This window comes from Takifugu rubripes, chromosome 18 (assembly GCF_901000725.2).
Source record: "Takifugu rubripes chromosome 18, fTakRub1.2, whole genome shotgun sequence".
Lineage (NCBI taxonomy): Eukaryota > Metazoa > Chordata > Actinopteri > Tetraodontiformes > Tetraodontidae > Takifugu > Takifugu rubripes.
Window position 1 is genome coordinate 1,612,342 of NC_042302.1, and position 27,642 is coordinate 1,639,983.

The window sequence follows — 27,642 nt, forward strand, 5'->3', positions numbered from 1 at the left end:
CCCTCGTCTTCTCGTCACCACTATTTCTACTAGTGCCAAGTCTGTGCGACTCAGCTCCACATGGGAAGGTGTTGTGACGAGTGACAAAGATGTGGGCTGAGTATAACACTTGTAGCCTCATTTCTTTATTTCAGCCTTTGTTGTGTAGCTCAAGTGGAGACCAGTCTAGCCAGCATTCAAAGCAGGATTCAAAAAGAATAAATTGATTTCGCTGTCATTTCCAGTGTTAATCTGTAGGTTTTGGTCTACCTCATCTGCTCTCTCAGAGAATAATACATTGCATTAAAGATAATTGGTGCTTAGACAAATGTGAGTACACCAACAGCTTAGCGACAGTGTTTCCAGAGCTTTGGAACTGAGGTCCACGATGGGAAATATTCCTGTGTGAGCTGCAGGTCACGTAGGCCCTCATGATAAGATGTTGACGATATAAACAGGCCAACAAAGTTAAATAGCTTAAAATAATAAACAGTCTCCTCCTTACAGTAATCACCAAGACTGTCAGATAGACCAAATTTCCAGGACTGAAGGGCCACCTGACACAGTTCAAACGAGGAAATCAAACATATTTGCGGATCAGTGCACCGAGCTTTAGGCTAATGTGATGTTTTGCTGCACCTCTGCAGATGAAAGATGGAAAGGAAAGTTTAGTCTTGGTGATAATGAAAAATAAAACTCATTCATTTATACCGACTTCGACACATCCTTTCACACGCGACTCATAGTCACTGTGGCTCTGCTGGGATTAAAGGATACCAGGACATCATGAGGCTTCTTTTTTATTTCAAAAAAATCTTTTCCAGATCATAGTTGATGGTCAGTATGTCGTTTCTTTTTGTGATGAGGTCACATCTCCATGAACAGCAGGTCTATAAATCTGCACTGAATTTGGCTGGATCATATACTGACTGATGCCTCCTCTCCTCTCCTCTCCTCTCCTCTCCTCTCCTCTCCTCTCCTCTCCTCTCCTCTCCTCTCTTCCCATCCCCTCCCCTCCCTCCTCCTCTCCTCCCCTCCCCCCTCTCCTCTCCTCTCCTTCCTCCTCTCCTCTCATCCCCTCCCCCCTCCTCTCCCTCTCCCCTCCTCTCATCCCCTCCCCCCCCTCTCCTCTCCCCTGCCCCCTCTCCTCTCCCCTCCCCCCTCCTCTCCTCCCCTCTCTTCTCCTCCCCTCCCCCCTCTCCTCTCCTCTCCTCTCCTCCCCTCCCCCCTCTCCTCTCCTCTCCTCCCCTCTCCCCTCATCCCCTCCCCCCTCTCCTCTCCCCTCCCCCCTCCTCTCCTCTCCTCTCCTCCCCTCTCCTCTCCTCTCCTCTCCTCTCCTCTCCCCTCCTCTCATCCCCTCCCCTCTCATCTCCCCTCCCCTCTCCCCTCCTCTCCTCTCCTCTCCTCTCCCCCCCTCTCATCCCCCCTCCTCTCCTCTCCCCTCCCCCCTCCTCTCATCCCCTCCCCCCTCTCCTCTCCCTTGCCCCCCTCTCCTCTCCCCTCCCCCCCCTCCTCTCCTCTCCTCCCCTCCCCCCCTCTCCTCTCCTCTCTTCTCCTCTCCTCTCCTCTCCTCCCCTCCCCCCCCTCCTCTCCCCTCCTCTCATCCCCTCCCCCCCCCTCCTCTCCCCTCCCCCCTCCTCTCCTCTCCCCTCCTCTCATCCCCTCCCCCCTCTCCTCTCCCCTCCCCCTCTCCTCTCCTCTCCTCTCCTCTCCTCTCCTCTCCTCTCCTCTCCTCTCCTCTCCTCTCCTCCTCGCCACATCCAGAAGAATGCTCACTCTTTCTTAGCTAGCTGTTGCCTGAACCAAATATACCAGTTAAATTCCTCCCAAACGGGTAAATGTAAATGCTGGGCAGAAGGATAAAATATTTATAATTTCTACATGAAAGTAAGTGTGAATCTTCTTCTGAGCTGTTTAACATGTGGGATATGGGTAAAAAGTAATAACAAAAGATTATTTTTTTCCCTGCGAAACACAGCACTTCACTCTCAATGAATATAAGTGTCATGATTTTGTTCAGTATTTTTACTCAAAGTGTGAGACTAAGAAAGACTGAGGATTGAGGAAGATTCGGACGTTTCAGTCTGCACATATTTGCTGCCATTTAGAAACCTTCTGCTCAATCCTGCTGGGTGAAGTCTCCACCTTTATCCTGTGTGTTTGTTTCTCTCTACATCCCCCTCCCAGCCCTCTCATCCTTTCTATCTCCCGTACAATTTTCTCCCAATTTTCCTCTTCCTCTATATTTCATTTTGACCCCTCTCTGCATTAACACACGCCTGCGTGCACGTGCGCGCGCGCACGCACACGGAGCGAGCTTTACTTGCCAGGCAGCGCGGCAGTGAAGGACGTTCCCATTCACGCACGCCTTTGGGAGAACACCACCGGGCAGCCGGGAGACCCTCATGAATGCGGAGGTGTGCACCTGTGACGCGTGGAAAGGTGAAAATGGTACGAGAGGCTCTTTTCTTAATGTCACCCTATAATCCATCACTTAATCACATCTTTATAACATCCTCCAGCTTCCCTGTAACCCCCCCCCCCTCCCGGGCAGCAGATCGACTGTGTGAATTGAAATGTTGCCAGCGTCCACCACTTTAAATCAGCTCACTAAACTCAAACGGTGGGATTTTGCCCAGTTTCCATGACGCCTTCCCCACCACGCTAATTGGTTAATTCTGGCAGTAAACTCTGCGGCAGACAGGCCGAACCAAAGTGTGTCATTAAGCCTTTAATTGCAATGAACGGTCGGATGGCGAGTCGCAGCCCTCTCCACCATATGAATGGAGAAATAAAATGGAAACGGAGTCCGTCTAAGCAGAAAATTGGCACTGACTGTATGGCGCAGCCACACGCGGCGGCGGCAGAGGAAGATCACGAAGACTAAACACACTCGTTTTGGAATTGTGCTCCCCTCAGCTGAATCAAACACTTATTCTGGCTCATTTTATCGGTTTATTGGCGCGGCTCGCTGCAGCTCTGCCACTTTGAGTTGGTCTCCAGGCTGTCGTCACATTTATAGGCCGTTACACTCTCATTATGTGCTATTGCATAATAGCAGGTAAACATAGTGGAGGGTTTAGGACACAAGCCAGATGTGGTACTGAACAAATCTTTTGATGGACCGGGTTCCAAGGGTGGGTCCAAGGTTTCCTGAGATTCTGTTATACGCCCTATTTTCACCCGTCTCATCCCGTCTTCTTAGCCACTTAACCCCTTTAAGGGTCACGGGGAGGAGACACAATGTGTGAAGGCAGGTCCACCCCTGGATGCCAGTTCATCGCAGTGCCCTATATGAGCATTTGAGGGTTCAGTACCTTGCTCAAGGGTACCTCTGAAGTGCTCTGAAGGTGTTATGGCACCTTACTGTACTACCAGAACATCTTTCATGCTTTGTCTGCTGGGGCTGGAACCAAAAACCCTTTCGGTGGCATATTGAGTGGTGGTGTGAAGGATCTTCCCATATTCCTTAAACAACTGCTGAAAAGATGCTACTGGATGAGGAGAAGAAACACTTGCTTCACAATCTTCGATAGTTTTAAATGAATCTAAAGAAAACTAGCAAAAACATCTCTGTAGCAGTTTTGAGTCCAAAACCTTACAAGAAGCTGTTAGCGTCCCCCTGTTTAAACTAAGACAAAAACCGCATTACAAATGCTACAGCTAACACTGGTAATGAATCATTACAAACACAAATCTAAACAAATCTGATTAAATTACCACCAATTAAGTCTATTGGTGGAAGTCTACCACACACAGCATGTAACCTACATACCTCCCCACAAAAGCCTCATTTGGAATTCAGGCTTTCTAATGAAATCCACTTATTAAAGTCAGGAGTGATTTGCTAAATGAGCAGTGAGCCATAGTCTGAAAACAGGATTGTGCGCTTTGCCTAAGTTCAAAATGAATGGATTAAAATATCATATCAGCACCTGCTGCTAATATCTCAAGATGTCTATGATTTGTTATTTGATCGTAATTAGCTTCAGTTTCTACCTCGACTGTTTGTAGCCGCGCTGGTGAAGGACAACATCGCAGAGTGAAGACAGGTGGCGGGGGGAAAAAAGACAAAGAAAGAAATAGGACAACTTCACACATTGGTAAATAAATCTCTGCAGGAGAAAGCTGTTCATGTCCACACGGAGCAGCACATCAGTACATCCAGCAGAATTAGTGTTTTGTAAATTAGCTTTCAGGCTACAACCGCTGTGATCAACATTAGAACAGCCTCTTCTGAAACAAGGCCAGGCCATTTATTATTGATGATTGGATTCCTATGAAGATGTCCTAAATAAGACTTGTGTAGCTGCATAATAAATGTGGCGCTTTTGAGCTGATGATGAGACTTTTCTTGTCGCAGCTGCTTTACGAAACAATTAAAACCGCCACACTGAACTTTACACTGATTCTGTTCTGTCAACATTTGCAGAAAATAAGCTTATTTCCAGGGAGTGTAACGCTCGTCGGTTAAAATGCCAATGCAACTGTTTTCCCGTGGTGAATAATCAACTCATTATTCTGGTTTAAAAAGCAGATCTGGGTTTATACGAAATTCACTTCTATGCTCCAATATTGAATTTTTTTTGAGCACACAAACATTTTTTTTAAAAGAATCTGACTCTTAAACACAGCCTGGATGCCAGCGAAACAGAAAAGCCGGGCTGAACAGTGTGACCTTTGGTTCAATGGTCTGAAAGCTCGACACTAACAGTACCAGAAATGAGAACTAGCGAAGTAATACTTTGACATTTTTGGAAATTACAGTCGGTTTCATCCAGAATTCGGATTGATACAAACCACCTAGTTAGCTAAAAATTCTAGCTAGCATCAAAGTTTGGTACTCAACCTTTTTTTGCTCTTTTAGACAACAATCCTGCGGGCACATGGACTACTTTTCCCCCCTTTTTAACGATTATATGCAGATGATATCATCTGATTGTTCTGAACTCAACATTAAACGTGCTCTTTTAGTGGCAGCTGGACGGAGATGGCGCCGGACAGTGTGGCCATGTAAAATAAATGTGCTGCGGTGGAATGTTTATGAGAGTATTTCAGCTTGTAAACTCCGAAAAATAAAACTGACACCAATGTTCATTTGTTTGCCTTTGGCGCATGAAGGTCACAATCAGCCGTTGGACTCCACTGAGCACCATCCGTCTGAAAGCAGAAAAGTTGTCAGTGACAAGAGCCAAACTGGTTCAACTGGCGGTGATAATGGAGCTGCTCTGGAAGCCAGTCGCAGCTCTGTGTGTGATCGTCAGTCAGAGTCTGCTGAACGTCTGCAGCTGGGACCAAGGTGACATTTGCGCTCCGGTCCCCAACCTCAGCTGAGCCAGCTCACTGTGTGTGTGTGTGTGTGTGTGTGTGTGTGTGTGTGTGTGTGTGTGTGTGTGTGTGTGTGTGTGTGTTGAAGGGGGTGGTTGGTTGGCTCCCCTACATCCATGCCCTTTTATCCTCCTACATACACACACACATACACCCCCCCCCCCCCCCCATACACACACATAGAGTTAGCTGGCGCTTGAAAAAACTACTCATGATCACAATTATTATGACATACTGTAAATTACAGCATGTTAGTTAGCTTGAGTTTGTTCTCCGTCCAACTCAAAGACTGTGGCTGTGACATCTAAAATGCACCGCTGAATCTAAAAATACAAACCAAAGTGCAAAACAAGCCAGTGAAGCAGTCAAGCACTCTCCAAGAGCGAATCACAACCTTGTTCACGTTCTGTCTCGGATGACTGAAATGCCACCTAAAAAGCTCCATGTGGACTCCAAAAAGGGCAGCTAGCATCTAGCTCTGATATCCAGCTTTATCTGCTGATTATTGCAGTTTCTCTTCCTGCGGGAGGAAACATTAGAAATACAAAATGCATTTTATGTAAAGTTAAGCAGATGGCTCAATAATTCTAGGTTTTATATCTCATTAGCACAGGCTGCTAATGGCTAATTATACAAAGCGTAGCACTTTAGTCATTCTGAAGAGTTCAAATCGGATGATTCATGATCCTTTAGTGCAGGAAGTGTCCAACTGTTAGCGTCTGCCTGTTTTCGACGTTTATCTTTTACCGTTTTTCTTTTGTTTTGCCTGTTTTTTCCTGTCCTCCCCTTCTCCTTCTGGCTCCTCCCTTCCCCTCATAATTCCCCTCCTGTTAATATCGCTACAGAAAGAACCCATCTCACTCCCATATCGCACGCCCACGCGATGTTAGAGAAAACAATACCGCAAGTGTGTTGAAATCTGGTGGTCTTCGCTCCTTCGCTCTTCGCTTCTCCATCTGAAAGAGGCACGAAGCCACACTGCCACTGGAACAAGGACCCAGAACAGCTGCTTCAGCTGTACCTGAGTGATGTTCTACGGGCACGGCGGAGGTTTTATAAGCTAATCACCTGTGCAATCATCTCTAAATGTTCAACCATTAAAGGGTTTGAACAACTTGGTGAACAAGCAACAGTAAACCAGCAAGACACCAACGCTGGACGGGATCTGTCCATCCAGCGCACAAATTAACACCGATATGAAGGATTATGGAGCGCGTAAACACCCTCACAGTTCCAGAAACAAGTTCAGTGATGACAGTTATTCTGAGGCGTTTTTTCTTTCGTACTTTTGACCTCTATCTCATTTTTGGTTCGGGGAGTCATTCAGCTAGCCAATGCAGGGCCCTATGTGAGCATTTGTGGGGGTTCGGTACCTTGCTCAAGGGTGCCCCCGCAGTGCTCCCAAGGTGCCCTGGCACCTCCCACTAATACCAGAACACCTTCCATCTTTTGTCCACATTGGGGCTTGAACCAGGAACCCTTTGCAGTCCAGGGGTCCCACCCTTATTTCAGAATATTTCCAGAATTTTGTAGAGCTGTCTGAAAGGTAGGTGAGTGCACGTCCACAGAGCCCAAAACTGACAGCTTGACATCGTCATTAGGTGACAGGTCGGACTGGGATCACTGGGACCAACCTGCCGGGTCAGGGCCTCACAGGAAGTGTGGTGCACCTGCTCCTCAATCTTCCTCCAAATAAAAGAGAGACACGATGGTGACGAATTCATTGTGGGTCAACCTACATTCCGAGTTTGGGAGATGGAGGTTTCTAATGTCCTGTTTGAAGGACAGCTGGTCAGTGGTTCATGTCCTCATCTGCAGGCTAATTTTAGCGCGCTAGCACCCCGAAGTGTAAAAAATAGAGAGGAAGTAGCCCTATTTTAATGCTGAATCCTGTTACTATGGACTTGTCTCATGTTTTCAGACCCCCTTGTAGGGAAAAAAAACCTTCTTTTATATCTTGTGAATGTGTCCATGCATTTTTAATATGCTTTGATCGTTCAAAAAATAACCTTTTACAAAATAATACGCGAGTACCTGAAGAGGAATTTGATGAACCAATCCTGGCAACTCTCAGGAGGAATTCTGCTGATTTAGAGTCCTTTTTTCTCTTGTTTATCCTCTTCCTTTACACTTCCTTTCAACTTTAATCGCTGTATGACTATGTTGTGAATAAAAATAAACTCAATAACTGTTGACTACCCCAAGTCTGACCGCAACAAAGGAGGCAAAGCTACGAATCCTGGCAGGTGGCAGTGATTTTAAATCACAATTTTTTGCAAGTGTCGGTGTACGATACTGGATTTTACTCGCAACCAAATACAAAGTAGTTATAAAGCTATCATCACAAACTTTATTTATTATAACTACTTATCCATTATAACTACTTATCCATTATAACTACTTGTCCTTTGTCCAGACGGTCGTCTTGCGGATTAATACAGTCTAGTTGCTCTTCCAACAAGTAGGATGTTTTGAACTCAAATTTCTGTTCAGCTTAAGTTCTGATAATTTCCTGCTGCTTTTTTTCATGTGGAGTTCCAACAGCATCAGCTAAAAACATAAATGTCTGTAGGAGAAACTCCCTTTTAACAGGAAGAAACCTTGACCGGGACCGGTCAACCGGTGTCTTTCCTCTGCGTTGTTTTGCTTGTTGGGTTATGTAATAACATAAACCCACATTTGTATCCGTCCCCAAAAAAGGCATTTCAGGTGCAGCAAATCGGGTGTCAGCGATTCAGAGGACCTTCTCAGCGGCGAGAGCTGCTGTCTGCCATCGCAGCGCTCTGAACCGTTCACGTGTCAGAATGGATGGCGTCATGTGTGGGGTGTTTAATTGAATTATCTGAGCTTTGGTCGGCGCGAGCACTGACATTATGGGCTGGCGGCTCATCTGAGCAGCAACAACTGGGCGGTGAAACCCAACTCTCCACGTGGCGTCTACTTTTAGAGCAGGAAATGCGGGGTGAAGGGTTCAGGAGTGCGAGCAGACGCAGCAGCGGAGTCACAAAGGTCATTTAAACTGGCCCAGCCCAGCCTCGGCAGGGGGGATGGAATGGGAGGGGCTGACAAGAAACCACAGCAAACACCTTTGTTTTTATTTTATTTTAATGGAATGTATCTTCTCGAGGTATGAAAATATATCTTACACTGAAAGAAGAAATCAGACAGTGGCTATAAAGGACGGAGCTATAACGGTGTGTAAATGATGGTAACAGGAAGGCATGTGAGACAAACATCACCCCAGTTGCATTAGGTAAAGGGTAGAGCTGTTACCCAGTGTGGGAGATGACAACAACATGACGGCATGTGTTGCTTTAGAGGCGATACCTTTGGGTGGGGGGGGGACTTTCCAGGAAGAGCGAAATGAAATGTTTCCTTTCCCTTGCAGAAGAACTGCACAAAAGTCTGTCCAGCGGTTTGCAGATGCAGCCTAGAGAAGTCAGCATGATGGTGGGGAGAGTTAAGTCAGCATTTTTAGCTAGCTGTTTACTACCTAGCCACATTCAACTAGCTAGCTAAAAATAGCTAACTTTTTAACCAAGCAAAATGAATAACTGTAATAAAAGAAATCAAACAATTATGATTCTCATGTGACATAATGGCTCCTCATTTGGACAGAATCGCTGTTTTAAGGTGACATCTGTCAAAACAAGGAAGACTTGTCCCCAAAATGCCTGGACTCGCCAACATCTGGGATAACCAAGGCTTCCAGACAGGGAATAACGAACGATCTCGCGAAGCTTGTGTCCAATTGATTGGTCGAATGTTCGGCGAACCGTTAGCATTTTAAAAACTGCTCTTTGTAGTTGTGAACTCGAAGGTTCCCCACTAATTATCTCAAACTGGTTTGGCCTGAAATACAGCCATTTGAAGCCGCTCTGCTCCAGAAAACATTCATAAATCTGCAATCTGAACCAAACAAGGTCGACAAGTTAGCATCTTACTGGCATTCAGCCTCCCCCCCCCCCCGTTCCCGAAAAAAAAGAAAGCAAAACACTGCAAAATGCCTCATATACAAACCATTAACCATGTCGGGATCGGGCTGTGTGGGAATCTCATTATACGTCTATCCTCTTACAGAATATTCAGAGCTTCAACACCACGTGACAACAAAATGATTCTTTGGTTCGATTGAAAATGACACAGGGGTGTTGATTCGTAGAGACTAACCTATAGCAACCGGAGCAGGATGTATGCACTGATTCCCAGAGGGTGCAGTTTATGAACCTCGGAGCGAAAATCCAGTCCAACAAAGACCACAGAGATCATTCATCAAAAGCACATTTGTTATAGAAAAAAATATATATATATTTATATATATATACAGGTAATAAATAAGGGATGAGCCCATTGCACAGCAGAATGCAGCTGTGTTCTCGCATGCTTTTTGTCCCTCAGTCTCTCAAGTAACAAGTCTCTGCATTGAAAAGGTGATGAGAGGAGGGGCGGGGGCTGGTCTGGACAGGGAGTCATCTTGGAGGATGGTAATTGGTCGGAGTAAGGTGGGGGGGGGGGGGTGTTCTTGTCGCCTGGTGTAGCGTTCCACCTTCAGCGGATGGTTCGGTTAACCTGCAGACACAAGCAGGTGGACAGAATCTATGACGTCAGCCGCTTAAGAGAAAAGGTTCAAAACAGGCTCAGGTCCATTTTGGCCCAGTGGAAGTTAAAAAGTATCAATTAAAACAGGTCATTTAAAATAAATGGAATGATTAATATACACTTTAGCAGTACATTTTCTCTTCTAAAGGGAGTAAACCTCAGAACTGGTGCATTTACGCAATCGGTTTGATTGGTCCGTGAATGAAATAGATGGTCCCAGGATCACATGTAGGAAAGATTTTTAAGCGTTTCTTTTTGTAAACGTGGAAATGTTTGATTGTATCGTTGCATTGAAAGTCCTTAGCGTGGCAAGAAATGATGATATGACAGAAAAGCATCCAATTGAACCCCGGGATAATGTCTGCTTGGATGCAGCAGCGGGATTTAAAGCGACACTGACTGATTGGGTCACCAAATCGGAGACACGTGCACGCGAACGTGCCGCGGGAGCTGCTTGGGGTGTTCTTGCAGACACTTATCTTTGGTGACATGCTCCTGAGACTGCGCTACAGGGCAGGTTCAAGTGTCAGACGTGCACCGAGTGGGAACCCATTTGGGTTGCGGGCGCATCCCCGCGCGTAATATCGCGTCTCTTTCGTTGCGCGGCTCGATTTCATGATTGGGATTCGAAGTCCACGATGGTCTTTAGGCGTAAAACCATCCTTTATTGTAGGAGGATGCTCCTCCTTTACTAAAATAACAAACCTGTCTGGGACACAAGCTCTTAAAGCAAAATAAATAAATCCATCTGTCCCGTTCTGGGATATTCAGTCGGCGTTTGATTGGTGATGTCATTAGCTCACACATTCAGAAAACGCAATAAAAATCGATTCTCTGGTGATCAACGGGCAGACCAGGTGGTCCACGGCTCTAGAGACCCCCCTCCTCCATCATTCTCGCCCTGTCTTCAGGGGCTCTTACCGCCGGGTGCGCGCAGCTGTCCGCGGGTCACGCCACGTTGGGCGCGCTGCGGAGCGTCTTCTGTCCGGGCATCTGCACAACCAGCAGCTGCTGCTTCTGCCTGGTGGACTTGACGGCCAGGATCGCCTGTCGGTTCTTGTACTGGACCATCTGCAAGGTGATCTCCGCGTTCCAGCCCTCGTCCTGCGGACATCTGAAGTCGATCTCTTTGCCTTCCGTCATGACGACCGTGAAGTAGACGTACTTGCCCTTCCGCTCCACGCAGTCCACCGTCTTCATGTTGGCGAAGTGCAGCTCCTTCACCCTGTCCACGCTCCCCCCGTGCTGCTGGGGGTGGTGATGCGGCTGGTCATGCTGCTTCGGCGGCAGCAGAAGCACGCCATCCTCGGTCAGGACGCAGTGCTTCTTCTTCCAGAGCTGCAGCAGCCCGTCGCTCCGCTTCTCCAGGAGACCCTCCTTGAACACCTTTCTGCCGTTTTCCAACATATTCGCCGGGTCCCTTCCCCCCTCCTGAATGTTTCTGTGTTTAACCAAACGTCTCTGCACCGGAAAGACTGGGGGGTTTGACTGAAGGATGCGCGTCCGTGCGACTGTCACCCCTGCACAGAATGTGTGGAGGGTTTGTGGAGGAGGGGTTTGTTGGAGACCCGCGCCGCCCCTTCCAAGACACTGGAAGCATGGCTGCCTGTTTTGATACGTCAAATATTAGATATATAATTAAGTTTAACGCGCACACTACGGTAGGCTGTGGTGTCCATAGATTAATGCTCTTACAGGACTCTCAGCGCTCATTTAAACCATTCGATTATTTAACAGCCGACCAGTAAAGTGTCTTTATAATGACATATGTCCAGTTTTCCACATGCACACCCTCAAGGTGTACTCGCATTTACTGATAGCTAGGAGTTCCCAGTATATCTGAAGGTTTCTTTGGCAATTTTTTTAAAAAGAAATGGTTTTTAAACACAATGGCTCCCTCTAGCGGCAACTGCACAATTTAGCGTGATAAGCGTTTGCGATGCGCGATTCTGCAACTCAGTTTGAGCTGACGGAATAAACCGTTTTCCAGCCGAGGAAATAATTAGGAACCCTCCATCAGTCACCGAGCAATCACCAGTTTCGACCTCTCGAACCGTGATGTCTTTAGCGTTTGCGAATATATTTTTGAACGCACTTGTAATAAATACCAAACAGGCTCCTCATCTTTAACCAATTTATTCATGAACACACATGTAGTTATTGAGTACATTAGTATTTTGTAGCATAGCACTTTGCCTTGACAACAGCTGTTCAGAGGGACCAGACAAACCGCTTGATATCCTTTTCCCATGAACGTGTGAATACCTCCGGCATGATGAGAAGGACCCTGGCTTTCCGCTGTGGACACGCTGCGTCCATCACGGAGCTGCTTTCACAACTAAAGGCATTAAGGACAGATGGGGAGGGCAGCAGGCTACAGATTCCTCTCACCCCCCCCCCATTAAATATTGCCGTCGTGATTGTGGCCTTCTGAATACTTAATAAAGTTGATCAGGAGTGAGTGTGTGTGTGTGTGTGTGTGTGGGGGGGGGGTGTTTGTGGTGGGTTACGGGCCCAAAACGGCAGCCTTATCCTTCTTCACCTCGTTCTGTCACAGTGATAAAATCAAAGCAAGACTGGGAAGTTGGGCTGAGGCCTGTAAATGGTGATGCAAGAGATAAATGACATGACCCGGCGACCTCAGACGCTTCCAACACCTGGCTCGTCCTCGCTGTGCTACAGCTGCCCAACCTTGCTATGCCAAAAAATAAAAAATAAAAAATAAAGCCCCCCTTCCCGGGATCAGAAAGGTACTGCACAATATGAATTCCCCACAGAGCAAAGGTCAAAGGTCGAAAGCGAACAGATAACAGGACTCCGCGCTCCATGACAAACCATCAAGAGCCTACAAGGACCCTGAAGCACGGGTTAAAGGGGCGGCCTTCAACCGGCCGTCCCGCCAGCGTGCTCCGAAGAATCCTTTGGAATGTTTAAGACTCGACCAGGCTGTTTTCCAAGACCTGGGAGTGAAAATTTGTCCTAATCCATCTAGTTCAAGAGATGTCGCCTCCCTTTGAGAGGGTCTCAGCGATGGCGCCAGCCAGGCTGCTTTCTGGAATGTATCAAGAGTGGAAAATAGTCCAGCACATGTGGTGCAGGAGTGACCCAAACACATCATTTGCCCAGCATGATTGGATAAAACTGGACTAGACACCCTGATGCACGTTCACCCAACTCTGGGTTCAAATTGCTACAGTTGGTTTGTTTTAACAAGTGCTTAAAGGAAACAAATTTAAATAGGCAAAGACTGACTAAAATTAAACTTTGGTTGGAAGGGGGGGGGGGGCAAGGGTGAGGGGGCGGTGGGTCTAAATCAATGTTATCAGGCAGTCTAAACCACAGCTGTTGTCTAAGAGCAAATACAAGAAAAGACTTCACAAGAACCCAAACTAGTTTTAGCAGTGAAGAAATGTCCATGCTTTTGAGGGGAGGGTCGTTGTCCTGTCTATCTACTGTACAGAAGAGAAGAAAAAACAGCTCTAGTAAAATACTATGTATATCGAGTCACATACCTCCCAGTATAATACCAGAGAATTCTTGTAACAAAAATCTTGAAAATTCTGTCTACCAAGAAAAATACAAAACATAAGGCCGTAAGTATCTATTTTAATCATCTTTTGTCGTTTTTAATTTGAGAAGCCGTTACAGTGCAGTTGATCCTCGAGTCAGCCGGGCCAGGTTTCACTGCTGCTTACACTCAGCCGGGGGGCCCGCCTCCTTCTGCAAGAAACCACAGGGGCAAGAGAACGTCGGCGAGGGTCATAAAGATCCAGATCCAGGTGTAGAGCTACAGAGCAGAACTGGTGTTCGGCTTTCTCCAGGCTGCAAATCTACAAACTGCCTAACAGTTGAACTCTGTTAAACCAGAACTAAAGCCGAGTTGGTGCACATACGCTGAACTAGTTTGCTACTCATCTTGATGGTCAAACTTTTGTCCTGTGACATTCAAATAGTCTAATCTGCATAAAACAGCAATGTCAATTATTTTAGCATAAAAAAAAAAAAAAAAAACCTGGCTTCACAACCTGGTCCTCTTTATGGGAATATTTATAGAGGATTTAATGCTGGGATAAAAAGTGATGCCCATTTTTGCAATCATTTCTAAAACACTTATTGTAAACTGAGACGGTGATACACACGTTCAACACCTTGAATGCTGAGAATCATGATGCCCCAAAGAAATTATGCCCCCCCCCCCTCAAAAAAACCCAACAAAGCAACTATCCCAGCATTAAATTCACCTGTATAGGGATTTTAAAAAAAGCTAATGTAAATGCTAGAGGCAACTTCAATCTAAGAAATGAGGACTGGACCAATGTGTACGAAAATAAACAAATTTAAAAAAACCATCCAGAAACGATACACAAAAATTATGGCAAACAAATCAAACCCTTAAAAGCCTAACTCATGTTTTGTAGAGGATGTGTCCGACGTGGGAAGAAAATAAACATGTTCTAGCTTCAACATACAGGTGCAAATGCAGAAGTCACTATAGGTTACGATTAAATCAAAATACACGCACACAACAAACCATGGTTAGTAACTCAGGACGGTGCGGCAGGGCGGTGAAGGGGGGTGGAAAGAGAGCGATGATGGAAAATCAGGAAGAAAGAAAAGCTAAACAAAACTGACAGCGGAGGGGGGGGGGGGGGGGGGGGGTGATGGTAGTAGGCTGACAATTCACAAGCTGTACCTACCAGGATAGGGTTATTTTTCTACTGTCACCACTTAAACCTAGTGAGGAAAAATTTAAAGAGTAGCTGACAAAGGATGCCAAAAGTGACTGGAGATGAACAATAATGACTACAAAACAAAAAAAACTTTAAGTAGCACAGTTTGCTTTAGCAAAGAAGCAAAGAACATGCTTGTTTATCGCCGTGTGATGTCAAAGGTGAAGTACATGAAAAACCAGCAGCACAAAGCAATTAAGTGTTCTTTAGTTGGGCTGTCTGGGACTCAGGGATGTCACTAAAACATGGACCAAGTCAAACCACCATTTGAAAACATGTTCCTTCAGAACGATGCACCGGTGTTAGTATGTTTAGTTGAGGCCAGGCTTCACGCATCGTTTAGGAGAGCAACTAAGAATAAAGATGCTCCAGTGGGCCATCGAATGAGTACCAGTATTTAACAGTGTCAGAACAGGTCAGAAGGTCACCATTATAGCACCAGAGATTAAAAAAGTCACCATCCTGCGCCTAAAAGAAGACAAAACATTTGTTTTGTCTACTGTATTTTAAGTGTGTGTGTGAGAACATTGGGTGATTGTGGTGAGCAACAAGACGGCAGTACTGACAGTTCCTAAATTTCGTCTGTGGTTGGACTTCCTCCTTTACACAAACGGCAATTATTTCCTCAACCCAAAATAATTTGGAAAATGGTTAAAATTAAAAACTGAAAAGAGGTAAAGAAACCCAAAAAATGGATATGAAATGCATCCAACAGTCTGCATCCTTTATGCTAAAACAATACCACCCCTGTGAGCTAATCACATTTAGCCAATAACATAAGAACTTAGTTTATGACTCTTCAATAATGTGTCATTATCAGCAAGTTCACGCTTTGGCTTATTAACATCTTTTAAACGGCTGTTAAACACCCGAAGGTGCAAAACATCTGTAACCATAACGGACTTGTTCCGTGGGAGGTTTGAGGAAAAAAACTAGAGCTACTGAGAATAAACGAGCCTGACGGGTGAGAGGAAGAGGGGGGGGAGTTACCTTGGGATCATAGTCGGGGTCATTTTCCTCATCGGCCTCCTCCTCGCCTTCCTGAGTGGACAGCACGTGGTTCAGGGTAAGCAGGGTCTCCGTGACAACTACAAACACAAGCCTTCATCTGGATCAGCCTTACCTCATCATCGACCTCCTCTGCCTCCTCTTCATACTAGAACAAGAGTCAATTCAGGATTAGTCCATGTTTTAAAAAGGGAATGGACACAAATATGCCCAATAATTACAGTCCAAGTTTCGTTTCAAATCCGGGTTTCGACACTTACGTCGTCGTCGTCGTCCTCGATGGCCTCTCCTGTAAAGTAGAGTACAGCCCGAGGTACAATGCGCTCACGGATGAAGTGGCCGATTTCAAAGTCTGCGGCGAGGACGGCCTCCGAGTCTTCGTCCTGAAGACAAGCCAAATAGGTTTTTACTGCTTGTCTAAAATTATATTCAAGGATTCACTTCTTTAGCCTCACATCATGTAGTCATTGATATTAAATCATGATGCATTCAATTTGGAAAGGTCTGGTTTTTCTGTTTAAACTGACCCTAAACCTCATCATAAAGGAAATAACTCCTTGGTTACCGTATTTTCCGGACTATAAGCCGCTACTTTTTCCCTACACTTTAAACACTGCGGCTTATTTATGTATTTTTCTATCGGCCACTAGGGGGCGCTCGAGCAGAAAAGTTACTGCAGGCACTGTTTGGAAAAAAAAGCAAAGGTAGTGTAGCGTGTTGGGGAGGGTCAGTGCGGGAATTTCCCAGCATGCTTTGTGGCAGTGTGTCTGTGGGTTCAGGTTGGCGTTAACCCTGTTTTTGTTCGTTGTAAATGTTATCTTTTGCAACTTTCAATGTTAGTGTATTTATTGAGTTCTGGTTGTTGATGTATTTAATTACTGTTTGCACCTGCACACCATAAACCAGGTTGTGTGTGATTGAAGACCTCCCTTCGTTGATCTACAGAATAAACTGGCAGAAGTCTGCATCCGAGTTCTTCCGCGACCTGTGATTCTATGCGGCCTATAGACAGGTTTGTATAAGTAAAAAATTGATTTTCTATCTAAAATTAGATGATGCGGCTAAAATACAGGTGCGGCCTTGGAAAATACGGTAATTACAATTTTACTCTCATCTACAGATAGTGATGCATGACAGCATAAGTATGTGTAGAAAGCATCAAACTATATGCAAGGACTCACCAACTCTCCGTTTTCTGGAACTAAAAGGAGAGAAGACAAAGTTAGAGCGGGGGAAAAACAAAGGCAACAGATGACTTTATGGGATGTCTAATATTTTACCCTCTGGCGGGGTGAAAAAGTTGAAGAAGGAGTCGTTGGGAACCGTCTTGGTGACGGTCCTCACAGTGCCGCGGCCCTTGTGCTTCTGTTTCTTCTTGATTGTTTTCAATGTGACGTTCTTGCCCTTTACCCAATCGATTGTGCAGCTGCGGCAAAAGCAAGCATTTCGTTTGTGGGTCTGACAGCATCAATTAGAACGTAACGAGGTTGCGCTGTAGCTGTGACATTTGCATTTCCTCCGATATTGCTCATAATACAGCTGGTGTACAGGTGACATTTGCGTTGCATAAATACAGGCATCCCATATCCTCTGCATATTTAGGACGGACAAACATGCACCATGCTCGAGTATTACCCTCAAAGCTTGACAGTCTGCTGCACTCACCCTGTACAGCTCATGATTTCTGGGCCGTCAAAGGAGAAAGGGTCACTCTCATCAGGTTCCGATCTCATCTTGTAGGTTTTTGTCAAAACTGTGTTTGTGAAGAATTCATTGGCCTCAAAGTGGAACTCTAATGTGAAGCTCTGGAGATCAAACCAAATGACAAAAATTAGAGTTTAAAAAGGAAGAAAAAACCATTTGGATGAACTGTGATCACTCACCATTGGCTGTCCTGGATCTGAAAAGTATACTTTAATGTCTTGTAAATGTTTGAGGATGGGTTCATCGTGTTCCTGTAGAGCAGAAACACATTAAGGTTAAGACACAACTGTTCCAGTTTCCACTTCCTGCTGAATATTTAAACAGCTCAGTGCTAGACATCACTTGTCCAGCAGGTGGAAGCAAATCGGTTTGTTGGCTGCAGCCTCCCTCATCCCGTAGATACACACCTGCAACATGTCGCTGAGAAGGTCCACGTTTTTGAAAACCGTTAACCAGAACTCAGGGATGCCTTTGGGGTCCTCCTTCTCCTCATCTTTCTTCTCATCTTCCACCTTGGCCTTCTCTTTCATTTCATCCTGGTTCAGTAATGACATTTGCTCATCAAAATCATGCTGATCGAAGCGCGTGAACCATTTTTCATGCAGCATCAAACTCGCCAAAGGAAGGAAAACAGTCAAACACTTACTGACTGGTAGAGTATTTAAAAAAAAAAAATAGAGAACTGACACATGACGCTGATGCTTATCAGAATTATCAAGTCGTTAATAGTATGATAAACGTCAGCGTCAAGTGCGAATGAGTGCTCCTTTAAGAAATAAATTCAATACTCTGAATCTTTCGGGGTCCTTCCGTCACGTCTATCTGCATACTTACTGTCAGTTCCTGCTCCTCATCTGCCTTCCATTCACATTCCTCATCCGTGGGCTCATATGTGGCTTTCACGATGTCACTTCTCTGGGGGGAAAAGGCAGGAAAAAGCCCATCATATATCATCACTGCCAAAACAAGCAACATCTGTTCATATTCCAAACACTGTAAACATGCAAATGAGGCTTAAAACTGTGACATAAGCGACCTAAAAATAGCCCCATCAGTCAAGATTCATCTCAACAGTCAATCAGACTTGACATTTAAGTGATACAGCCTCCCCCGCTGAACGACGACAGGACTGCTGACTCACCCCCCCCACCCCCCCAACCTCAGCATTGGTATCTGTGCGTGCGAAACTTCCATCGGCCCGTCTTCATCGCAGGCTTTAAACGCGTCCACAAAATAAGACCACAGCAGCCTCCAAGTTAAAATTATTAATGTTAAAGCTTTTCTAAATCCCATATTAATGACACATAATCCACTTGGATCACTGGAGCCAAAAACATCCAGGGAAATAATCTGCACAAGGGCTTAAGTGAATGTGATGCAGGCACATCTTTCTCCCGAATTACAGGAATCCTCTTATCACAACTACTTCAAAAGACGACAGATCGATATAAAAGTGGGAGCTGGTTTAGTGGCTCTGAAGGTGGGGAAAACATGCTTTTCAAGCTCAGGAAATTGTTTGGTTACTAGTTTAATCACCATAACCCAGACTATTCTCCCTCCCCTTGCTTGCGGCACATTAGTTTAGCCGTCAATATTGCGCAACATTTCTTTTTTAGACGACGAAGATGTGTGTAAATGACGTACTTTGTCAAAAAGGGGCTGGTAGAGAGCTGCATACTTTCGTTCCAGTTCATGGACCTCTTCATAGAACTTTGCTTCAATGTGGGCACATTTAACCTGCAGGTTCTTGAGGGCATTCACACGTCGCTTTACAACCTTTGGTAAACTGTGGAAGACAAAGACACTCAAAGATCCTAGAAGTTTGAGATATTTGGATCATAAAAGGTCTCTTTAATTTGCACATTAGGAATGTTTTAGTGTAGTTCCCAACACTTATCCCGAGTCATCAGCAAGTTAACATAGTTGCAGTTGGACAAAAATATACTTTTGAGAACCTGTGGAGCTCTTTACCATCATTTTATTCCTACCAGCACGGCACAAACCGGGGTTCACATTGTGCAAGAAAGCACGACCTTTTAAATGTTGATCTGCTCCCCGAATCTCCCGGCAGTGTGGTAAATTAAAATCCTGGGAGTATCCTGGCGATGGAATGCATGTTTTGGCTGCTGCTGCTGGAGCCCTACTGGTGACTTTAATGGCACTTGTCGAACAATTGGCAGCCCGATCAAGGAGCTGTTGACTGGTGGTTTCTGCTGAGGAGTGGAAGCTGAAGCGGCCTCGCAGCAGAGGTGAGCTCCTTTTACACATGCTGCTTCCACATTGGTGTTAAGAGGAGAAACTGTCATCTCAATGCTGAATCTGAACCGAACGAGTTTGCAGACAACTTTTTTTTTTTAGCGTAATGTGAATGTTTGGATTTTTTTCCCTTGAAATAATCCCATTGGAAAGTTACAGGCCGAACTGGTGCATCCCCTATTACTTTTATCAAACAAGGGTGAAAAAACTAAGAGATGGATTGCTCACCTCTCCATGTACCCCGATGGAGAGCCGTTCAATCCGTCCAGTCTCTCCTGCAGCGCAGCCAGGATCTGGGGGTTCTGCATCATCTGTGCGGTCAGTTGGCGTGCTGAGGACACACACACACACACACTTTCACTGAGGCTCAAAGGGAAATAAGAAACAAACCTTGAGTACAAAGGAAAAGCTGGATACAATATCTCCTACACATCTACACTGGCAACATATACGATGTTCTAGAAGAATTTGACCTCTGTAGTTCACTGCAAATTGTCACCGATATGCCTCGGTAGCAGATCCAGAGGCTGAGAGAAGAAGCATCTCTCAGAGGGAGGGGGGAGAATTGTCTGGTAAACACCCCAAGATTCTATCCAAGGATGTTCTCGCCATGTCATCTGTGCCAACCGCTGAGCCATGATGGTAAATGGCACCAACATGTTCCCATCCACTCCATACAGTGAATGAAACACTGGCTAATATGGGCGTTGAAAAGGTGCTCCGGCTGTAGTCAGGCGGTGGGGCTGGCACGCTGCTCCCGACGATCAAAGCCAAGTCGAACTGCCGCAGGCAGTAATGAGATTAAAGAGATTGGTAAGTCGCTCCTCTCGGTTGGCACATCCAGGGCAGTTTGCTTGCAATGTTTCCAGTGAGAACAGAGCAGCGATCTAATAAATATACAAGTTGCGTGCTTGATAATAAACGGTTATTTTCGGATGAATCACAGTCATTCAGCCACCACAGGGCATGCTCATTTAAATACTCTCCTAAAGATTACCGAATTATGCAACTCGGTAATTGATGTTTTATTCATGCAGATTTTTTTTAGGGTTAAATGTGCCAAATATTGCTTACTGAGATAAGATACTGGATATTGCAAAGCTACAAATAAATATTAAATACCCCCATCAATGATATCCGTTTCATCACACATCTGATGCGCAAAGGTTTTTCCACCGGCCGTTTGCTTGATTTTAGCCATTTCTAACCAAACTGGTCATCTATATCTCACAAGTCCTCCAAAAGTTGAAAATACACTTCCAGTGGTTTCAGGGCTTCAAGCAAGCCTTCAAAGGGTCGCAATGCTTTCAAGTTTTCTTTGACAAAACCGTCCAGGTAAACTATAAAAAGATGAAGCACAGCAGTAGCTATATTTGTCCTGTGAGTTAGAGGACAGCAATATAATAAACTGAACCATTCAAATGATCTAGAGACCCCAAAATAAACCATTTAAAGCTGCTTCATGCAAATGGATCAATTCCAAATCAAGCCGAGGGATTCGGAACGTTCCCTCCTGAAAACTATGTATTCTCTGGCAATTGAATTGGTTACCCTCACCTTTACCTGTGTTTAATGTAGTTTATGTAACATATCAAGACCAACCTTTGCTGTTTACATCTTCTCCCGTCTCCTCCTCTTCCACTTCTTCTACATCTTCCATGTCAGCCGGGTCCATCTCAGCCTGATCTTTGCTGCTCCCACAAGACAAACAATAACCAACTCATCATCACACTTCAAATGATGACACCAGGAATACCATCTTAATATAAATAAAACATCAAATCTGAGCACATACCATCAGGAAAGATTTACCTGGAGATGTTGTTATTAAATCAAGTTCTTATAATTATGAGGAGTAGATGCAGCATCTGTCTAAAGGTGGACGAAGTTGCAATGTCCTTTGCCTTTATTAGAATTTTTATCTAACCACACACCGACATTACATTTGGGATTCTCCCTTTTAACCCCAAGTAATAGTCGCAACAAAAAATAGGCAAAGGTTTGAATAAAAACTTACTTGTCAATGTCTGCCATTTCCAGGTGATGCTGCAGAGAGAAAAGAAAGTGAATATCCAGAAGAATGTGTCACTAGAACTACAAAAAAAACAGACATAACTCACCTCCAGGAATGATTTGAGGATGATCTGGGCTTTTTGCCTTCCACCAAGTTGGCTGTCAATGGGTGTGTGTGGTCTACACTCCTGCAATAGAGCAAGGTCTAATTGGCAGTATGCAATCACAAAGTCCTCCTAACACCCGATCATTTAAAATAAAGTTAAACTGTGCAAGACCCTGACCTTCGTTTTATCAGTTTAAAAATGTCTTCTCCAATTTTTATAATCTAAATACTAAAATCACCTTGATGACTGAAAAGGCAAATTGACTAGTGACGGTGGAGAAAGTGGTGTTAGCTTTCAATTTTTTTTTATATATTTAAAGCCATGTTAGAAAGCAAAACAGTTTCCAGTTGATCCCTTTTGGGCAATACTGGGCTGGTAACTAATCTTTGTATCTGTGACTCGAATAGAAAAAGAAATGCAGGCACCAGCTGAAGATCTCTATAAATCTGAGGGGGGAACCCTGCACTTTTCATGTCCAGCAAAGAGGTCTTGAGATACCTTTCCATCGGCCTGATATAATTTACCTTAGCAGGAAAGTATTTGCAGCAAAGTCAACACAAAACTGTCATCCGGATACATTTGCTGGCCTCCATCCAGCAAATCCAGCGAGATTAAAGGGTGTTGGTGTGACAGTTCATAGAGCTCAGATCTGTGATGACTGATTGTGCACCTTTAGTTATGAGCCTTTTGTCAATCTGGTTTCATACCATCATCCCATTATGGATTTACAGCTGTGGTCTGGAACAGACCATCACACTAAACCATGATGTCATCATTTTATGGTAAAGATGAAATGGATACAGTGGCAACTATGATTGAGATGAATGATAAAGTGTCCGTTTCCGGCGTTTAAACACAACAAGCCAGCCAATAATAGCGAAGAGACAATCAGGTATGTGACAATATTCTGGCCCAAACGACCTTTTCCTTTCAACTAATCCTCCGGTGGGACCACGTGTTGCCTGCTCAGGTCTGACACAAAAGCCCCCGTGTGGGTGGATGTCTGTCTGTAGCCATATTTCAGCCGAGTGAGCGAGACAACCTGTTGAAACTACTCGGTTTATGCCCCCCCCCCCACCCCCCAAAAAATGTCCGATCTCCTGCGCCGCTCATGATGCCCCAAGGCTAGTTTAAAGAGGCTAACTTTAGCCGGCCTCCATGGTCTTGATACCGCACTGCCCCACTGTTTCCCGGCTAGTTGAGCTAGCCCGTGTGATGCTAGCCAGCCGATGCGCACCGCTGTGGCTGAGCGAGTGGGAGGAACAGCCTGACACGCTGCTGGAGCCACTAAATGTGGGCCAGTTGGGAAAGTAGTGCCGAGAGTTTAAACGTGTTCACTCCCGAGTCCATCAACTGCCCAGCTACCCCCATCCAAACTAGCATTAACCAAACAGAACGTGAAGGTGGTTAAAAAAAACAAAAAAAACAAGGATAATGTCCGAAGACACGTGACAACAAACGTGGATCATAATGGGGATTATTCCATGACGTGTAAATTAAAACGACCGTCGTTGGGGGTCTATTTTTCCAACCTGTCGAAAAGCGGCGCACAGTTTTGTTGTTTCGTCTTTTAATCGCGTCTGACGTTAACAAGCATCATGGTGGCGGCAGCCTCAATGGCTGCACCCGTTAGCGTTAGCAGAGACGAATACTCTTCCTTTGACGCCCTTTTTTGGCTCGGCGGATGTGCCATTTCTCGGCTGGCAGCTTCAAACGGGTTTAAAACGGTTGGTATGGGGGTATTTTTCCCTTCTGTAATCCCGCCTTACCTTCGCTGTACGCGCGGCGGCTGGATCGATGAAGCGGCTCTGCGCAGTGAGACGGTCCCGGGGAAGAACGAGGCTCCGCTCTGATGGCGGTAAAAGGAGAGACAGATCCCGCCGCTCGCGCTCATATACATCCAACGTCATCACGTAAACCGGCAGTCGTCGAGGCAACGCTGAGAGTGGGCGGGGCCCCGAAGAAGATACTCTCCAGCAGCAGCAGCAGCAGCAGCAGCAGGGACGTTCACCAAAATGCACGCTTGTATCAAAGAAAACACTAGACACAAGGATGTTTTACAGCCATTTTATATGAGTGACAATATGGATCATACAGGGAAGTGCAATGTCTCACACAAATTGTTTGCAAGTGGAGGCATTCATCGCTATTACACCTAAGTAGGGGGTATTTACCCTACCCTAAGTAGGGTAGCAGAATTAATGTGTTTAACCAGGGTAGTTTTGGTCATTTAATTCTTTCCTAGGTTGCATCTTATGCATCTTTACGCATCCTGGAAATTGCATCTTCCCACCCTATGTGCCACATCCTTTGGATTTTAAGAGAAAATGGCGACACTGTTTGATGAATGAATCATTGGAAAGTCTGTAAAGGACCAGTTTAGCAGCTTGTGGCAGAATCCTGCAACAGTTTCCTCGGGCAAAATTCCCTTGTCCTTCATGAGGAAAGCTGCCAGAGGCAAAGACTGTCAGAGTTTCTGTGATTCATGCATCAGCCAGCACCGGTCTGAGTATTACTAACACTGGATGCTCGGTATCAACTCACTCTGAGACACATCAGCACAAATCCAAAGGTCATCTGTCATCTAACACTTTCCCATAATAGAGATCCTTCCAACATAGGCCTTCCATATAAGAAACCGGGAGGGAATATTCTCCTGAGTCACGACAGCCACAGACAGATTCACACAGACAGCGAAGAAGAAAACTATATTTTCCACAGACTGGTGTGCTGTAGGTTTGTCTGTGATGCGATCGAGCATCTAAATCCTGAATCCACCAAAGTATTGACAAAAAAACAAAACCTTTTGGGGTAATTAATGCACCCCTTAAAGCAAAACGAAATCAAATCATTAGACAGGTTATTTTTGCTTAGGATGTCGCAGCAAAAATCACACCTGTATTTAGGTAACCAGATATCTCTTTATTGGACAAGCTAACTCAGATATCAACAAGATCTGGTGCAAGTGCTGAAGAAGCAGTATATAGTGAGGCCTTGATGCTTAGCCTGCGGGTCACTTGTGAAGTATTACAGCACCATCCACAATAAGACAGCAATTATTCTCTATATACAGTATCTAAAGTTGACATTTCTAAATGAGCCGGGCTAACCACAACCCAGGTGATTTGCACACAACTATCTGGTCTTTGCAGTATTATAGTCGCGCATTGTTGGGTTACTGGCTGTAACCCGACTGCGGCAGGAGGGGAGACGCACCTTGGAAGGTTAATGTAAAGGCACTGAAGCTGAAAATTAAAGCTTCCTTTGCATTATTGACAGATGCATGTTTCTGCAGACACTGTGTGGACGACTGCCGACCCAGAAGACGGAGGCAACACTTTGTTCAAAACGAGACCCCTTGCAAGAGAAACGTTCTTTATATTTCAATTCTTTTTTTCACTACCTCCTTCTAAAAGTGGAAATTTCCCACTTTGCTTTCCAGGAACTTATTTAAATGAAGTCTGTAACTTTTATGGTGGAATGTAATTAACTACACTCTCTTAACTCTCCTAACTAACACTCTTAACTGAGGTAAATATAGTACGGTACTTTTTGTGTTACAGAGTGTCAGCAACATGAGCCTGCCAGAGGAAAGTCCGACCAACAGGTTTGTCAGTTGATTATTTCAACAAAGAGGGCACATAACAACATTTGGAGGGTGTGTTCAAGTGCACATTGGAGCCAAACCTGAATGATAATGCAGTGACACTCAAGTTCTAAAGTTTAGCATCAAAAAGTACTTTGGGGGGGGGGGTTCCATCATTTTTTCCCTCATAAAAGTGGACAGAATAGATGTTGACCAATATCTGAACATGCTAAACACACACAAATGTGCAATTACAGTTCTGAAATTGAATAATACATGTAAATAATATGCAAAATACACAATATAAATACATTTTGTAAATCGTTATATCAGCAAGGAGCACCTGTTTTTTGTTTTCTGTCCACAGGGCTATGTAGCACTCCCTGGAGGGGAGGAGGGGAACACACTCGGTCCAGGTTTTCTGATGATGTTCCCTGATCTCTTCCTGGCACTGGAGGAGGGCCAGAATGGAGAGCAGAAGTGCCTGTTATTTCAGCAGCATTTAGAGGCTCATTTAGCTTTGTGTTCATATAATTGTAGCATAGTTGTGGTTCTGGAGATAATTATGATTCATCCTTAAATCTAATCTGGGTTCCAGATGTGACAAGATCCACTTTTGTTTAACCTACAAATGCATTAGCCAATAAACCCTTAAAATTGTCAAACTAAGAGTTTAAGAATAACTCATCAGGCTTTATGATGTTCACCAGTCCAGCCTGTGTAGCCTCCAGGAGTAGACATCCAACAGAACTGGGAGAATGCATCTTGTGGGTGTGCAGATTGACACACAGCGCCTCCTCTCCGCTATGCCGGGATGCCTAAATGGTCTGATTAATGGAACCATCAAATGCTAATGGGTGTGACTCTTGAGGGTCCGGCCAGAGCGTTCAGCCTCAGAAAGTGCTGTGGGAGGAAGAAATACCACCTCTGCAATTTTCAGTCAAGTGCAGACAAAACAACCGGCTCCAACGAGATCAATGTGGGAAGCAAAAATAGAAAAACAGAGGTTATTTCACCGTGCGTAAATCTGAAATCCATACTGCTATTAAAAAAAGTCATCCAGCAACATGAAGACTATCCAGCATCTGTGTCGGCCTTCCAGTTATGGCTGACTACAAGTGGAAAATCCCGGCACTAACGTGCAAGAATTTAACGGTTTACATGCAGAAGACCACATCAATACAATAAAAACTTGCACTGTTGCTACAATAAGTCAACTGTACTCCCATTTCTTTGAGTGATCTACTATGTCAACACCTCCCAGTTGTCGGTTGCCCACTCGTGACTCGTTCCAGGTTAGTCGTTTAATCATTTTCCTGCAGGTTTCAGTTGTGGATGAACACTGCACGGATCAATCAATCAATCAACCTATCTATCTATCTATCTATCTATCTATCTATCTATCTATCTATCTATCTATCTATCTATCTATCTATCTATCTATCTATCTATCTATCTATCTATCTATCTATCTATCTATCTATCTATCTATCTATCTATCTATCTATCTATCTATCTATCTATCTATCTATCTATCTATCTATCTATCTATCTATCTATCTTTATTAATATAGAATCTTTTGCAATCAAAATTGTCTCTTGGTGCTTTCCAGAATCCCAGGGCCTGACCCCCAACAAGCAATAGTGGCAAGGAAAAACTCCCTTTAACAGGAAGAAACCTTGAAGCGAGTTACTTTCAAAGGTCCAGCTGATGCGCTGCTAGACCTTGAAGGTTGTTTTTTTTTAAAAATATTATTATTTTATTTGGCATAAACATGATTGTTCCATTTGGGAGGAAACTGTTCCTCACAAACTGTTAGACGGCATGTCTCGTGAGCGGACAGCAAAAACCCAAAAACCTGCAACAATTATGTTTAAAAGGGAATTTATCTATACATTGGTGTCACATAATTGCACATATGACTGGCTTTTTCTTCTCTAGTCGTTCTGGTCCTCGATATGGTCCATCAAGACCTGAAGGCTGGGTCATCCAGAGCTCTCTATGGAGACATCTGTACACCTGGAAACACCTATTACCATCAATACCTTCCTCCATGGACAGATTATACACAAGTCCCAATATCTTCAATTACAGTGATCATAAATATATTGCTGATGTCAATGTCGATGTTTCGCTGTATATGTGGCATTTGTAAACTTTTCTCACATATGAAAAAGGATTGGCAAATTGAAAAAAAATCGCTAAATCTGTGTTTATTGGTTAAATGCTAACAAACTTAGCAACTCAGAGTGGTCTATCCTAACAACTCTTATATCAGGATGCGGAAACACTGCAGCCAATCAGAACACAGGGTACTGAGTGAAGGGAGAC

At 44.7% G+C, this 27,642-nt stretch overlaps 2 protein-coding genes and 1 long non-coding RNA gene across 11 annotated transcripts; 1 reads left to right on the top strand and 2 right to left on the bottom strand.

Moving 5' to 3' along the window:
• Positions 1-8,400: 8,400 nt before the first annotated feature.
• On the bottom strand, positions 8,401-11,450 carry phlda1 (pleckstrin homology-like domain, family A, member 1). Its single transcript, XM_003972660.3, has 2 exons — positions 10,828-11,450; positions 8,401-9,876 (listed from the first exon to the last, which is right to left on the bottom strand). The coding sequence occupies exon 1, from the start codon at positions 11,311-11,313 to the stop codon at positions 10,855-10,857; it is 459 nt and encodes a 152-aa protein (XP_003972709.1). The 5' UTR covers positions 11,314-11,450; the 3' UTR covers positions 8,401-9,876; positions 10,828-10,854.
• A 576-nt stretch (positions 11,451-12,026) lies between these two features.
• On the bottom strand, positions 12,027-23,649 carry nap1l1 (nucleosome assembly protein 1-like 1). Of its 8 annotated transcripts, none has more exons than XM_029825368.1 (17): positions 23,494-23,649; positions 21,725-21,805; positions 21,622-21,650; positions 21,207-21,295; positions 19,833-19,935; positions 18,993-19,134; positions 18,183-18,263; positions 17,756-17,884; positions 17,528-17,599; positions 17,310-17,449; positions 16,925-17,070; positions 16,826-16,845; positions 15,905-16,027; positions 15,760-15,792; positions 15,627-15,677; positions 14,604-14,640; positions 12,027-13,626 (listed from the first exon to the last, which is right to left on the bottom strand). In XM_029825368.1, exons 1-16 carry the CDS (start codon positions 23,632-23,634, stop codon positions 14,635-14,637), a joined length of 1,386 nt encoding a protein of 461 aa, XP_029681228.1. In that variant the 5' UTR covers positions 23,635-23,649; the 3' UTR covers positions 12,027-13,626; positions 14,604-14,634. The 8 variants fall into 8 exon arrangements, with proteins under 8 accessions (XP_029681228.1, XP_029681227.1, XP_029681226.1 ...); XM_029825367.1 differs by having other exon boundaries at positions 21,207-21,301; XM_029825366.1 differs by having other exon boundaries at positions 17,756-17,890; positions 21,207-21,301.
• On the top strand, positions 22,391-26,600 carry LOC115246551 (uncharacterized). Of its 2 annotated transcripts, none has more exons than XR_003885682.1 (3): positions 22,391-22,506; positions 25,288-25,331; positions 25,678-26,600. It is a non-coding gene; the product is annotated as an uncharacterized lncRNA (long non-coding RNA). The 2 variants fall into 2 exon arrangements; XR_003885681.1 differs by lacking the exon at positions 22,391-22,506 and adding an exon at positions 22,524-22,616.
• Positions 26,601-27,642: the final 1,042 nt, after the last annotated feature.

Excerpts from the sequence above, each read along its gene's own strand:
- nap1l1 (XM_011613158.2), bottom strand. The coding sequence starts at position 23,634 with ATGACGTTGGATGTATATGAGCGCGAGCGGCGGGATCTGTCTCTCCTT. Across the intron at positions 19,135-19,832 it reads CCATCGGGGTACATGGAGAG|TTTACCAAAGGTTGTAAAGC; the intron begins GTGAGCAATCCA and ends TGTCTTCCACAG. Across the intron at positions 16,846-16,924 it reads CTTTTTCACCCCGCCAGAGG|TTCCAGAAAACGGAGAGTTG; the intron begins GTAAAATATTAG and ends CTCTCCTTTTAG.
- phlda1 (XM_003972660.3), bottom strand. The coding sequence starts at position 11,313 with ATGTTGGAAAACGGCAGAAAGGTGTTCAAGGAGGGTCTCCTGGAGAAG.